Genomic DNA, 15,061 nt, shown 5'->3' on the forward strand with positions numbered 1-15,061 from the left:
AGACATCTTTCCACGCGACGATACAACAGTGTGGAGCGAAGAAGAGTGTCGGAGAGGAGTGATGCGTGACAAGTCCAAAGGTCACGTCCTTATATAACAGGCAGAGTGTCCGAACCCCAGTTCGATTCGGAATCCTATCCGAATCGAGCTATAATCCTAATCCAAGAAGGAAAGATGCGGGTGTTAAGCCCCAGCTCGATCCAATGTCTCTCGGAATCCTAGTCCGATTCTAACGATCCAAGGTATCTTCGTTCGAAGTACGTCTCCACATTTGTGGGCCTTAACTCGGCCCATCCTGCTACCGTCTCGGCCTTCAATCAACTATGTATTACCGCTGCCTTCGTCGCTTGAAGCTCCACGACGGCACACCCCGCGGAGATGGGAGACCCCGGAGCGGCATCGAGGAGGAAGAACCGATTACCGAAGGGGGGCAGCGAATCTTCCGATCTCCACGCCGCCGCGAGGAACGGGGACCTCACCACGGTCGAGTCCATCTGCAACGCTAATCCCCTCGCCGTCAATACTCGAGATCGCCATTCCCGGACACCGTATCCTTTCTCCCTTGTTCTCCTTTCCTCAATCTTCGCTTTTGTTGTCGTTATCATGTGGTGGGCTCTTCGCTTGGTTCAGAATCTGTCGAGCGAGCAGCTTATTGCGCCGCCGAGAGTTTGGCACTGAGTTTTAAGGTTCCCTTAGGGTTTTTGAGCTTTAACCTACTTGGCTGGTTCATTTAAATTCCTTTGCTAGGATTCGGATTGCTGTCTGATTTGGTGCATTATTTGTGACTAGCTGGCCCTTCTGAGTCTTAGGTCTTAAATATCAACTCGATTCCTTTGAAAAGAGAATGAAGAAAAGGATATAGATGATGAAACTATCTATCGATGGAGGATGACTGTGGCAATGATTTGCAGAAATGATACATGCCGATTCATCCACACTGACACTCTTCGGTATAAGAACTTCCACATAACTTGTGGGTGGAATTGTGTTGCTTCGATACTTAGATTTAATATAGGAAATGTTCATTACGAAGCTGAGAAATTGTTGCTGTCGACAATTTAAACATCTCTTTTCTGTCAATGTATGTTATGTTTTTTTGGGTATTAGAATTTTTAAACATCCAAGAAGTGCTTTACTTTTCGAGATCTCAATCTTGGGTAAGTAAATTAACAAAAATTATTCCATATCTCCAACCTCTATGTGGTGGGAAAGAGGATATATCATAGTTTCTTATACTAAATTTGTTGACATCTAAGAAATTTGCAAGTCATAGGGTACAAACTCAACTTTTGGATATTTCTTGTTAACACACAAAGACCGTCGATCGGTGAGTCGGCCTGATTAGTTATCTGCCAAAAGTGTAGGTCTCTTCTGCTGGCTTGCCTTCTAGTCACGCCTTCATGCTACGCTGACGACCTTGCACAATAGGCTTGTGCCGAGGGTGTCCCAGGTCAACCCCTTCGATGCTTAAGTTAGCGAAAGATGGACTGATGGAGGGGGAGGAAGACAATAGTGTGAGTAGTGTAAATGAGAGAATAGAGGGTTTTTGCCTGCCTCCTTTTGTCTTGGTCTGGGGCTTGGATTTTTTACCTAGGCATCGAGCAATCTAGACGTGTGTTAGCCAGGCCCCTCTTACTATGTATGGGGGGGGTCATTAATAAGGACGGCTTGCTGGTGCGGACCGTTGGGACGCCTTTGGGTTGACTCCCCTGTCGCTTTGGGTTAGGCAAGGAGTGGGCCCTCCATCGGTCGTCCGGAGGGGAAGGCTAGTGAAATCGGGCCATGCTATCAATCATTAATACTGAAGCATGGCTTTTGTTGATATGTCAGCCAGGAGGCTACTGGGGAAGCAGGGGCATACTGCTAGTCATTAATGCACAGGCATGGCTTCTGTTGAGATGTCAGCCAGGAGGCGGTTGGGGAAGCTGGGGCATGCTGCCAACCATTAATGCGGGGCATGGTTTCTTTAGCTGCGGCATTAGTAAGGAGTGGGTCTTATGTGCCCACTGTCACGAACGGTCGTCGCGCGCCCGCAACAACTCCGTTGAACAAACCGTTCGTCGCTCTCATCTACATGTACAGTTACTTGGCAGCCTGTTTTGCCTTGGTTTTGAGTCATTTTGCTTGTAAAAATGTAAGTTCGAACAAGCTGCAGTGTTACATAGCGACCGCTCACCGAACCGAGCAAAACAACCCAAAATAGCTCCGTTTTCGTGTGCCGCGGGTTGATTTTTGGAATCTGCCTCCGCTCACTAAAACGTCAGCCATCTCAGCCCCTTTGAACCCCCCGGGTGGCACAGGGGTGGATGGGGCTTCGATATAGTACCGGGCGTTGAACACACATTCGCAAGTTCGCACGTTGCCTTGACGGGAACTTGTTGTCGGGCCCGGGACTCGGTGAGCAGCTGTTTGTGGGCTTGCAGCTGCTCGTTCAACCTTCTAAAGCCCTTGTTTTCCCCCACTCCCTCTTTTCTCTTGTTTACACAAGGTGCTCGCTGAATTGCTTGTAAAGCTTTCCTTTTTCACGAGAATTCGGGACTTGTCCGTTGCTCGTTCTTTCGAACTAATCAACTTTCTCTTTTACAGGTCCTTCGGGACCTGCGAGAGGTTGTAAGTGGGCTGATCTTTGCGGAACAATATCGCAAGGGCGAAACGCGTCTTATGCAACGCAAGCTAAGTTCGCGTCTTGGCCGCAAGGGTGCCTCACGCCTTAGGCAATTCCAGCTAAGGCCGTGACACCACGTTGGGAAGCTAGGATTGGCAGGGCAGATCCCTGCTGGCGACTGGGAGGTTGTTGGTGGGGGCCCCCACAGTTGGCTTTGGTGGCGTTGCTGGCTTAGGTGGCGAGGGGATCTGGTAGTGCCAAGCTTCTCCCTATCAATTCTGAAATTTGATTCTCGGATGTATTGCACATTTTTTCTTTTCTTTTTATTTTGTAAAAAAGTGGAACAAACGAATCTATTGATAAATCTTTTGTTTGGTAATCTAATGTTGCTACCTTGACACGAATAATATGAAATTGAGTCTTCATCTGGCTGCTTGGTTTGGGCAGACAGAGGTAGCAAGATTTCTCTGCAAGAATAACGCCGACATTGGAGCTGCTGCTGCTATGGGTGATACAGCCGCGATCCATTTTGCTGCTCAGAAAGGTCATCTAGAGATAATTAGGATCCTATTATCCTCTGATGTCTCTGTCAAGGCCTGCTAACTTGAAAGGTTTGACCCCTCTGCACTATGCCGTCCAAGGATCTCATCCAGAGCTCATTGAGTATCTCATTAAAAAGGGTGCAAGCCTCACCGCCACGACAAAGGCCTAGCAAACACCTATTGACCTTGTGAGCATCGAGGAAGTCTGTGCCCTTCTCGTTGAGTGCAAACAGCCTATGGCCAAAGATGATAAATCTACTACGATCAAGGAGGTTGGTGACTCGGTTTCAACGGATAATATTAAAGAAAACAATGGAGTCTCCATCCTTGAAGAGTCAGCTAATGTCGATGAAGAAGGCACGGACACTAAGGAAAAGAGAAGAGGTGAAGCAGCTGCTGATGAGGACTCATCAAAACATTAAAAGTCTTAATGTTTCCCTTGATCACCTTCTGTTTGAAAAATGATGTACAAGATGAGGATGAAGAATAGGACTCAGATACGAAAGACAACAATCATGTAAGGGCAGCTCTAGTGTTGAAGCTCTAACATTTTATTGGTAACTTTATGTGTTGTTTTCTGGGACATTATGTGTTGATCTATAAGGTGTTTTTTGTTAGCAAATGTTGCACATCTTTATTCTTTGTTTCATCATTATATCTGAAGCATGCTTTTGCAGTGGGTGACGGAAATGTTCTCACATTTTCAAATCAGTTTTCTCATGAACTTCTCATCGTTGTACCGTATGTTGAACTTACGGAATGGTCTGGACGAGTGGAGAGTCGAAGAATCTTGTTCTCTTTTGATGTAGGTGGTCCTTCGAACTTCAAGTTTGGTCACTACAAATCGATGGTCTCTTCTTCCCAATTTGCGTAGATCTTGCAGGTTAAGATGGCGTTCGAATTCATGAGCACCTTACTTGACATACTTTCGGTGACGAGTAAATTTGATATCTTCAATTTATTTGCAAGTTCTGTACAAAAAATTGGCAGTGTGTGGAAATGACTCTTCACAAGGATTAATTACTCAGGAAATCCATAGCCCATCATCTTTGCTCTAATCCTTTTAATTTTTGACTTGAAGTAGTGTTAGTTAGCTCAACATCTCTAAACCTTGATTGCAACCTCACATGATTGATTGGCTCCCACGAAGGCCATGGTGCCTTCCACTCACCTTGCTGAAGCTTCGTATTTCTGAATTGTAGATCTGAGTCAATTACGATCGAATTGTGATCGTTAATTATAATTCGGTGATCAATTGGGAGAAGAGATTCCAAAGTCGGTGCTAAGCTTGATGGGCATGAAGGGGTTGATGTTTTACCATCTCAAGAGTCATCTTCAGGTCACATCTCTTTGTCCCTCCTTCTATGGTCTATTGCTTCTATTCTGATCTTGCTTTATCTGTCTGTAGAAGTACAGACCTGGAAAGCAAACCAGAAGGGAGACAGGCCAGGAAGCAAAGAAAAATGGTAGGTCAAGGCAGGCCACCATAAACTGAGAGAGTACATACATTACTTAGAATTGAGCGTTCATGCCTGTTTATTCCTCATGCTTTTTATTCCTCATGCAGGAAGCAATTCAACCAAGACTAATTGTTCCTCTACCACCAGCAGTGACGTCTCTAGAACATTCGGTGTCGGATATGTGTATGGCACAAACTCTACTTTTACGTATCGTTGCATATAAAATTTAAACTTTATACAAGAAATTGCAAAGCGTTAACAAATATCATGTGCTGCATGTAAAACATCAATGAGTTCTGCAATGACTCGAAATACTACTAAACATCAATAACTCGAGATACTATAAAGGATTTAATAATAAATCAGTTTATCTAATATTTATTTTCAGAGTAATTTACTACTTTGTAATAAATCTGAAGCTTCCTTATGACTTACCAAGAAGCTGTGGTCCTTTTTCTAATTAATAGAATATTTATTATTGTAAAAACAAGGATTTGAATTAAAGGATGAAGAAAAAAAAAAGAAAAAGAGGAAGTTTATTATATAAATAATGGATAATAAATTATTGATATTTTTATTTTTTTTATAAATCCGGGATGTGACGTTGCATACAAAACATCGATGAGTTCTGTAAATAAATAGGACTGTGCTAAAGAAAATAAAAATAAATCGCGGAGAAAAGCTTCTTGACTCAAGATACTACAAAGGATTTAATAGCTTCGAACAAGCTAGGGAAGTTTTGCGAAGCTTAAGAATCTTAGCAGTAATGGTTAGTCTGTGATTCTTATTAAACGGTATAGATTGGAATGTTTGTGCACTTGATGTAGTTTTTGTAATTTAGTAATCCCGTGAACTCCAGACTTTGATTTATGCTCTCCAATTTATATCCGTCATCCGATGTTTCACAAACCATGCAGAGAAATGCCTCTTGGAGAGGCATTATGCTATCAGATCGAAGTGCAGAGGAAACTGCAAGAGCAGCGGGAGGTAAGCCTATTGGTGTGTGGCAAACAAAGGCCCTACTCCTTGTAACATTCGCGAGATTTCTTTACCAGGCACAGAAGAAATTGCAAACGAGTATAAAGGCTCAGAGGAAGTACTTGCAAGCAATGCTGGAGAAAGCTCAGAAGATCTTTGTTTCGACATGAATGGCTCGTCAGGCAGTTTGGAAGCCACCAGAGCCCAGCTTACGGATTTCGACCTGCCACTATCAGGCTTGACGGAGAACGTCGGTCGGGTTTGCGAAGAGAAGCACTCGGAGCTGAGATTAGTGCGGTCAGAGGAAAACATCAAGAAGAGGAACGATTGAGGGTTTCAACTTTATCAGGAAGGTAGAGATGAGGCCGAGGACAGTTCTCTTCTTCTGCTGGATTTGAATGTGAAAGGAAGCAGAGGTGAGATGGTTGGTGGATCAAGAGGAAACGACTTGGATCTCAGAATCCAAACGCAGGGGTTGTAAACCAGCTTTGAGTGTCGATTCTGCACTTGCAGACACATCCGATGCTGTCATTGTGCGCATCGAGTTGATATCGAGTCTATGTTTCTTTCCTACAGCGTAAATCTTTATACTGCGGTTTGTTGAATGATTTGATCGTGGACGAAACAACTCCCCCTTGTACGGGAACTTCCTCTCTTCGGCCATCAACATATCATGTTGTTTGCCCAATTTGAAAGCTATCAGTTTATCCAAGAAAATAACAGAGCACAGATCGATGTGGTGCATATCCAACAATCTTCGGATTCTTACCATACATCACAAGCAGCAATCAATTTTCACATCCGAATTTGACAGACGACTTGATTTGTATATTATTTACGTTGAAACATTCGACATTTGTGCACAAAGAAAAAGAGAAAGATCATATTTGAGTTGACTTGCTTTGAGAATCGACCACCTTCACTGCGCTGCGTTGACAAACTCCAAGAACGAAGGAGGAATTCAGCAGGCTTGTAGGCCGTAGATGATGCCGCGATGGCAGGCCACCTTGGCGTCTTGGTCGTCGAAGAACCTCCGCTTCATCTTCAGATAGACTTGGCAGGTCACCAAGCTATCTGATCCAGCTTGATGCGACTTCCCAGCTTGGCGTGGCACCCCGAGGGTACTCGCCACTCTCTCCAGCCCGCCGGAGAGACCCTTGCAGCCGCGCATAATGTGCTTGAGATCCACAGTCTCTCCGAAGAGCAAGTTCACCAGGCCGAGGAACTCTTCCAGGGTGTCGGGCAGAGGCCGGCCGAACCCCAGCACCTTGATGAGATAGGCGAAGTCGTAGCAGCTGTGAAAGGCGATCCATCGAGTGGAGTGCGGGCGGCAGAAACGGCAATGAGCGACGAGGCCGGAACGATAGAGGTGGGCGGCGAACTGGCCGGAGTCAATGCCGTAGAGGGGGAGCCGGTCGAAGTCGATGCCACTGGAGCGGAGCAGGTCGACGGAGTCCGGCGCGTGGAGGTCGCGTCGGACATCGAATTCGCGGAAGTTGAACTCCCACGCGTACCCGACCCTGCCGCCGGTGCCGATGGAGGGGAGGTCGCCGAAGGCGTCGAAGAGGGTGAGGCCGAGTTGGACGAGCTCCATCTTGTCGACGTTGGCCTTGAGGAAGGCGTAGCGCAGGCTGGGCGGGAGAAGACGGTGTGGCCTCCGAGTTCTGTAGAGGAAGCCGGGAAACTCCGTGTCGAAGGCGACGTAAGAGAAGCGATCCACGAGGGAAGCAATGATGGAGAACTCGTACTCCAAGTTCCACGCCCAAACCGAGCGCACCACCAAATGTTGCCGCCCTCCTCCTCCTCCTCCTCGTTGCGAAGACATCTTTCCACGCGACGATACAACAGTGTGGAGCGAAGAAGAGTGTCGGAGAGGAGTGATGCGTGACAAGTCCAAAGGTCACGTCCTTATATAACAGGCAGAGTGTCCGAACCCCAGTTCGATTCGGAATCCTATCCGAATCGAGCTATAATCCTAATCCAAGAAGGAAAGATGCGGGTGTTAAGCCCCAGCTCGATCCAATGTCTCTCGGAATCCTAGTCCGATTCTAACGATCCAAGGTATCTTCGTTCGAAGTACGTCTCCACATTTGTGGGCCTTAACTCGGCCCATCCTGCTACCGTCTCGGCCTTCAATCAACTATGTATTACCGCTGCCTTCGTCGCTTGAAGCTCCACGACGGCACACCCCGCGGAGATGGGAGACCCCGGAGCGGCATCGAGGAGGAAGAACCGATTACCGAAGGGGGGCAGCGAATCTTCCGATCTCCACGCCGCCGCGAGGAACGGGGACCTCACCACGGTCGAGTCCATCTGCAACGCTAATCCCCTCGCCGTCAATACTCGAGATCGCCATTCCCGGACACCGTATCCTTTCTCCCTTGTTCTCCTTTCCTCAATCTTCGCTTTTGTTGTCGTTATCATGTGGTGGGCTCTTCGCTTGGTTCAGAATCTGTCGAGCGAGCAGCTTATTGCGCCGCCGAGAGTTTGGCACTGAGTTTTAAGGTTCCCTTAGGGTTTTTGAGCTTTAACCTACTTGGCTGGTTCATTTAAATTCCTTTGCTAGGATTCGGATTGCTGTCTGATTTGGTGCATTATTTGTGACTAGCTGGCCCTTCTGAGTCTTAGGTCTTAAATATCAACTCGATTCCTTTGAAAAGAGAATGAAGAAAAGGATATAGATGATGAAACTATCTATCGATGGAGGATGACTGTGGCAATGATTTGCAGAAATGATACATGCCGATTCATCCACACTGACACTCTTCGGTATAAGAACTTCCACATAACTTGTGGGTGGAATTGTGTTGCTTCGATACTTAGATTTAATATAGGAAATGTTCATTACGAAGCTGAGAAATTGTTGCTGTCGACAATTTAAACATCTCTTTTCTGTCAATGTATGTTATGTTTTTTTGGGTATTAGAATTTTTAAACATCCAAGAAGTGCTTTACTTTTCGAGATCTCAATCTTGGGTAAGTAAATTAACAAAAATTATTCCATATCTCCAACCTCTATGTGGTGGGAAAGAGGATATATCATAGTTTCTTATACTAAATTTGTTGACATCTAAGAAATTTGCAAGTCATAGGGTACAAACTCAACTTTTGGATATTTCTTGTTAACACACAAAGACCGTCGATCGGTGAGTCGGCCTGATTAGTTATCTGCCAAAAGTGTAGGTCTCTTCTGCTGGCTTGCCTTCTAGTCACGCCTTCATGCTACGCTGACGACCTTGCACAATAGGCTTGTGCCGAGGGTGTCCCAGGTCAACCCCTTCGATGCTTAAGTTAGCGAAAGATGGACTGATGGAGGGGGAGGAAGACAATAGTGTGAGTAGTGTAAATGAGAGAATAGAGGGTTTTTGCCTGCCTCCTTTTGTCTTGGTCTGGGGCTTGGATTTTTTACCTAGGCATCGAGCAATCTAGACGTGTGTTAGCCAGGCCCCTCTTACTATGTATGGGGGGGGTCATTAATAAGGACGGCTTGCTGGTGCGGACCGTTGGGACGCCTTTGGGTTGACTCCCCTGTCGCTTTGGGTTAGGCAAGGAGTGGGCCCTCCATCGGTCGTCCGGAGGGGAAGGCTAGTGAAATCGGGCCATGCTATCAATCATTAATACTGAAGCATGGCTTTTGTTGATATGTCAGCCAGGAGGCTACTGGGGAAGCAGGGGCATACTGCTAGTCATTAATGCACAGGCATGGCTTCTGTTGAGATGTCAGCCAGGAGGCGGTTGGGGAAGCTGGGGCATGCTGCCAACCATTAATGCGGGGCATGGTTTCTTTAGCTGCGGCATTAGTAAGGAGTGGGTCTTATGTGCCCACTGTCACGAACGGTCGTCGCGCGCCCGCAACAACTCCGTTGAACAAACCGTTCGTCGCTCTCATCTACATGTACAGTTACTTGGCAGCCTGTTTTGCCTTGGTTTTGAGTCATTTTGCTTGTAAAAATGTAAGTTCGAACAAGCTGCAGTGTTACATAGCGACCGCTCACCGAACCGAGCAAAACAACCCAAAATAGCTCCGTTTTCGTGTGCCGCGGGTTGATTTTTGGAATCTGCCTCCGCTCACTAAAACGTCAGCCATCTCAGCCCCTTTGAACCCCCCGGGTGGCACAGGGGTGGATGGGGCTTCGATATAGTACCGGGCGTTGAACACACATTCGCAAGTTCGCACGTTGCCTTGACGGGAACTTGTTGTCGGGCCCGGGACTCGGTGAGCAGCTGTTTGTGGGCTTGCAGCTGCTCGTTCAACCTTCTAAAGCCCTTGTTTTCCCCCACTCCCTCTTTTCTCTTGTTTACACAAGGTGCTCGCTGAATTGCTTGTAAAGCTTTCCTTTTTCACGAGAATTCGGGACTTGTCCGTTGCTCGTTCTTTCGAACTAATCAACTTTCTCTTTTACAGGTCCTTCGGGACCTGCGAGAGGTTGTAAGTGGGCTGATCTTTGCGGAACAATATCGCAAGGGCGAAACGCGTCTTATGCAACGCAAGCTAAGTTCGCGTCTTGGCCGCAAGGGTGCCTCACGCCTTAGGCAATTCCAGCTAAGGCCGTGACACCACGTTGGGAAGCTAGGATTGGCAGGGCAGATCCCTGCTGGCGACTGGGAGGTTGTTGGTGGGGGCCCCCACAGTTGGCTTTGGTGGCGTTGCTGGCTTAGGTGGCGAGGGGATCTGGTAGTGCCAAGCTTCTCCCTATCAATTCTGAAATTTGATTCTCGGATGTATTGCACATTTTTTCTTTTCTTTTTATTTTGTAAAAAAGTGGAACAAACGAATCTATTGATAAATCTTTTGTTTGGTAATCTAATGTTGCTACCTTGACACGAATAATATGAAATTGAGTCTTCATCTGGCTGCTTGGTTTGGGCAGACAGAGGTAGCAAGATTTCTCTGCAAGAATAACGCCGACATTGGAGCTGCTGCTGCTATGGGTGATACAGCCGCGATCCATTTTGCTGCTCAGAAAGGTCATCTAGAGATAATTAGGATCCTATTATCCTCTGATGTCTCTGTCAAGGCCTGCTAACTTGAAAGGTTTGACCCCTCTGCACTATGCCGTCCAAGGATCTCATCCAGAGCTCATTGAGTATCTCATTAAAAAGGGTGCAAGCCTCACCGCCACGACAAAGGCCTAGCAAACACCTATTGACCTTGTGAGCATCGAGGAAGTCTGTGCCCTTCTCGTTGAGTGCAAACAGCCTATGGCCAAAGATGATAAATCTACTACGATCAAGGAGGTTGGTGACTCGGTTTCAACGGATAATATTAAAGAAAACAATGGAGTCTCCATCCTTGAAGAGTCAGCTAATGTCGATGAAGAAGGCACGGACACTAAGGAAAAGAGAAGAGGTGAAGCAGCTGCTGATGAGGACTCATCAAAACATTAAAAGTCTTAATGTTTCCCTTGATCACCTTCTGTTTGAAAAATGATGTACAAGATGAGGATGAAGAATAGGACTCAGATACGAAAGACAACAATCATGTAAGGGCAGCTCTAGTGTTGAAGCTCTAACATTTTATTGGTAACTTTATGTGTTGTTTTCTGGGACATTATGTGTTGATCTATAAGGTGTTTTTTGTTAGCAAATGTTGCACATCTTTATTCTTTGTTTCATCATTATATCTGAAGCATGCTTTTGCAGTGGGTGACGGAAATGTTCTCACATTTTCAAATCAGTTTTCTCATGAACTTCTCATCGTTGTACCGTATGTTGAACTTACGGAATGGTCTGGACGAGTGGAGAGTCGAAGAATCTTGTTCTCTTTTGATGTAGGTGGTCCTTCGAACTTCAAGTTTGGTCACTACAAATCGATGGTCTCTTCTTCCCAATTTGCGTAGATCTTGCAGGTTAAGATGGCGTTCGAATTCATGAGCACCTTACTTGACATACTTTCGGTGACGAGTAAATTTGATATCTTCAATTTATTTGCAAGTTCTGTACAAAAAATTGGCAGTGTGTGGAAATGACTCTTCACAAGGATTAATTACTCAGGAAATCCATAGCCCATCATCTTTGCTCTAATCCTTTTAATTTTTGACTTGAAGTAGTGTTAGTTAGCTCAACATCTCTAAACCTTGATTGCAACCTCACATGATTGATTGGCTCCCACGAAGGCCATGGTGCCTTCCACTCACCTTGCTGAAGCTTCGTATTTCTGAATTGTAGATCTGAGTCAATTACGATCGAATTGTGATCGTTAATTATAATTCGGTGATCAATTGGGAGAAGAGATTCCAAAGTCGGTGCTAAGCTTGATGGGCATGAAGGGGTTGATGTTTTACCATCTCAAGAGTCATCTTCAGGTCACATCTCTTTGTCCCTCCTTCTATGGTCTATTGCTTCTATTCTGATCTTGCTTTATCTGTCTGTAGAAGTACAGACCTGGAAAGCAAACCAGAAGGGAGACAGGCCAGGAAGCAAAGAAAAATGGTAGGTCAAGGCAGGCCACCATAAACTGAGAGAGTACATACATTACTTAGAATTGAGCGTTCATGCCTGCTTTTTATTCCTCATGCAGGAAGCAATTCAACCAAGACTAATTGTTCCTCTACCACCAGCAGTGACGTCTCTAGAACATTCGGTGTCGGATATGTGTATGGCACAAACTCTACTTTTACGTATCGTTGCATATAAAATTTAAACTTTATACAAGAAATTGCAAAGCGTTAACAAATATCATGTGCTGCATGTAAAACATCAATGAGTTCTGCAATGACTCGAAATACTACTAAACATCAATAACTCGAGATACTATAAAGGATTTAATAATAAATCAGTTTATCTAATATTTATTTTCAGAGTAATTTACTACTTTGTAATAAATCTGAAGCTTCCTTATGACTTACCAAGAAGCTGTGGTCCTTTTTCTAATTAATAGAATATTTATTATTGTAAAAACAAGGATTTGAATTAAAGGATGAAGAAAAAAAAAAGAAAAAGAGGAAGTTTATTATATAAATAATGGATAATAAATTATTGATATTTTTATTTTTTTTATAAATCCGGGATGTGACGTTGCATACAAAACATCGATGAGTTCTGTAAATAAATAGGACTGTGCTAAAGAAAATAAAAATAAATCGCGGAGAAAAGCTTCTTGACTCAAGATACTACAAAGGATTTAATAGCTTCGAACAAGCTAGGGAAGTTTTGCGAAGCTTAAGAATCTTAGCAGTAATGGTTAGTCTGTGATTCTTATTAAACGGTATAGATTGGAATGTTTGTGCACTTGATGTAGTTTTTGTAATTTAGTAATCCCGTGAACTCCAGACTTTGATTTATGCTCTCCAATTTATATCCGTCATCCGATGTTTCACAAACCATGCAGAGAAATGCCTCTTGGAGAGGCATTATGCTATCAGATCGAAGTGCAGAGGAAACTGCAAGAGCAGCGGGAGGTAAGCCTATTGGTGTGTGGCAAACAAAGGCCCTACTCCTTGTAACATTCGCGAGATTTCTTTACCAGGCACAGAAGAAATTGCAAACGAGTATAAAGGCTCAGAGGAAGTACTTGCAAGCAATGCTGGAGAAAGCTCAGAAGATCTTTGTTTCGACATGAATGGCTCGTCAGGCAGTTTGGAAGCCACCAGAGCCCAGCTTACGGATTTCGACCTGCCACTATCAGGCTTGACGGAGAACGTCGGTCGGGTTTGCGAAGAGAAGCACTCGGAGCTGAGATTAGTGCGGTCAGAGGAAAACATCAAGAAGAGGAACGATTGAGGGTTTCAACTTTATCAGGAAGGTAGAGATGAGGCCGAGGACAGTTCTCTTCTTCTGCTGGATTTGAATGTGAAAGGAAGCAGAGGTGAGATGGTTGGTGGATCAAGAGGAAACGACTTGGATCTCAGAATCCAAACGCAGGGGTTGTAAACCAGCTTTGAGTGTCGATTCTGCACTTGCAGACACATCCGATGCTGTCATTGTGCGCATCGAGTTGATATCGAGTCTATGTTTCTTTCCTACAGCGTAAATCTTTATACTGCGGTTTGTTGAATGATTTGATCGTGGACGAAACAACTCCCCCTTGTACGGGAACTTCCTCTCTTCGGCCATCAACATATCATGTTGTTTGCCCAATTTGAAAGCTATCAGTTTATCCAAGAAAATAACAGAGCACAGATCGATGTGGTGCATATCCAACAATCTTCGGATTCTTACCATACATCACAAGCAGCAATCAATTTTCACATCCGAATTTGACAGACGACTTGATTTGTATATTATTTACGTTGAAACATTCGACATTTGTGCACAAAGAAAAAGAGAAAGATCATATTTGAGTTGACTTGCTTTGAGAATCGACCACCTTCACTGCGCTGCGTTGACAAACTCCAAGAACGAAGGAGGAATTCAGCAGGCTTGTAGGCCGTAGATGATGCCGCGATGGCAGGCCACCTTGGCGTCTTGGTCGTCGAAGAACCTCCGCTTCATCTTCAGATAGACTTGGCAGGTCACCAAGCTATCTGATCCAGCTTGATGCGACTTCCCAGCTTGGCGTGGCACCCCGAGGGTACTCGCCACTCTCTCCAGCCCGCCGGAGAGACCCTTGCAGCCGCGCATAATGTGCTTGAGATCCACAGTCTCTCCGAAGAGCAAGTTCACCAGGCCGAGGAACTCTTCCAGGGTGTCGGGCAGAGGCCGGCCGAACCCCAGCACCTTGATGAGATAGGCGAAGTCGTAGCAGCTGTGAAAGGCGATCCATCGAGTGGAGTGCGGGCGGCAGAAACGGCAATGAGCGACGAGGCCGGAACGATAGAGGTGGGCGGCGAACTGGCCGGAGTCAATGCCGTAGAGGGGGAGCCGGTCGAAGTCGATGCCACTGGAGCGGAGCAGGTCGACGGAGTCCGGCGCGTGGAGGTCGCGTCGGACATCGAATTCGCGGAAGTTGAACTCCCACGCGTACCCGACCCTGCCGCCGGTGCCGATGGAGGGGAGGTCGCCGAAGGCGTCGAAGAGGGTGAGGCCGAGTTGGACGAGCTCCATCTTGTCGACGTTGGCCTTGAGGAAGGCGTAGCGCAGGCTGGGCGGGAGAAGACGGTGTGGCCTCCGAGTTCTGTAGAGGAAGCCGGGAAACTCCGTGTCGAAGGCGACGTAAGAGAAGCGATCCACGAGGGAAGCAATGATGGAGAACTCGTACTCCAAGTTCCACGCCCAAACCGAGCGCACCACCAAATGTTGCCGCCCTCCTCCTCCTCCTCCTCGTTGCGAAGACATCTTTCCACGCGACGATACAACAGTGTGGAGCGAAGAAGAGTGTCGGAGAGGAGTGATGCGTGACAAGTCCAAAGGTCACGTCCTTATATAACAGGCAGAGTGTCCGAACCCCAGTTCGATTCGGAATCCTATCCGAATCGAGCTATAATCCTAATCCAAGAAGGAAAGATGCGGGTGTTAAGCCCCAGCTCGATCCAATGTCTCTCGGAATCCTAGTCCGATTCTAACGATCCAAGGTATCTTCGTTCGAAGTACGTCTC

At 45.9% G+C, this 15,061-nt stretch overlaps 3 protein-coding genes and 2 pseudogenes across 3 annotated transcripts; 3 read left to right on the forward strand and 2 right to left on the reverse strand.

Moving 5' to 3' along the window:
* Positions 1 to 410: 410 nt before the first annotated feature.
* On the forward strand, positions 411 to 6,254 carry LOC135671600 (myb family transcription factor PHL11-like; annotated as a pseudogene).
* A 292-nt stretch (positions 6,255 to 6,546) lies between these two features.
* On the reverse strand, positions 6,547 to 7,410 carry LOC135671573 (probable CCR4-associated factor 1 homolog 11). Its single transcript, XM_065179780.1, has one exon. The coding sequence runs from the start codon at positions 7,408 to 7,410 to the stop codon at positions 6,547 to 6,549; it is 864 nt and encodes a 287-aa protein (XP_065035852.1).
* A 372-nt stretch (positions 7,411 to 7,782) lies between these two features.
* On the forward strand, positions 7,783 to 10,612 carry LOC135671578 (uncharacterized). Its single transcript, XM_065179784.1, has 2 exons — positions 7,783 to 8,070; positions 10,457 to 10,612. Exons 1-2 carry the CDS (start codon positions 7,783 to 7,785, stop codon positions 10,610 to 10,612), a joined length of 444 nt encoding a protein of 147 aa, XP_065035856.1.
* Positions 7,815 to 13,645, forward strand: LOC135671598 (myb family transcription factor PHL11-like; annotated as a pseudogene).
* Positions 13,646 to 13,937: 292 nt separating this feature from the next.
* LOC135671579 (probable CCR4-associated factor 1 homolog 11) lies at positions 13,938 to 14,801 on the reverse strand. Its single transcript, XM_065179785.1, has one exon. The coding sequence runs from the start codon at positions 14,799 to 14,801 to the stop codon at positions 13,938 to 13,940; it is 864 nt and encodes a 287-aa protein (XP_065035857.1).
* Positions 14,802 to 15,061: the final 260 nt, after the last annotated feature.

Source organism: Musa acuminata, unplaced genomic scaffold, assembly GCF_036884655.1.
Source record: "Musa acuminata AAA Group cultivar baxijiao unplaced genomic scaffold, Cavendish_Baxijiao_AAA HiC_scaffold_1142, whole genome shotgun sequence".
Classification (NCBI taxonomy): Eukaryota; Viridiplantae; Streptophyta; class Magnoliopsida; order Zingiberales; family Musaceae; genus Musa; species Musa acuminata.

Excerpts from the sequence above, each read along its gene's own strand:
- LOC135671573 (XM_065179780.1), bottom strand. The coding sequence starts at position 7,410 with ATGTCTTCGCAACGAGGAGGAGGAGGAGGAGGGCGGCAACATTTGGTG.
- LOC135671579 (XM_065179785.1), bottom strand. The coding sequence starts at position 14,801 with ATGTCTTCGCAACGAGGAGGAGGAGGAGGAGGGCGGCAACATTTGGTG.
- LOC135671578 (XM_065179784.1), top strand. The coding sequence starts at position 7,783 with ATGGGAGACCCCGGAGCGGCATCGAGGAGGAAGAACCGATTACCGAAG. Across the intron at positions 8,071-10,456 it reads AGCTTATTGCGCCGCCGAGA|ACAGAGGTAGCAAGATTTCT; the intron begins GTTTGGCACTGA and ends TGGTTTGGGCAG.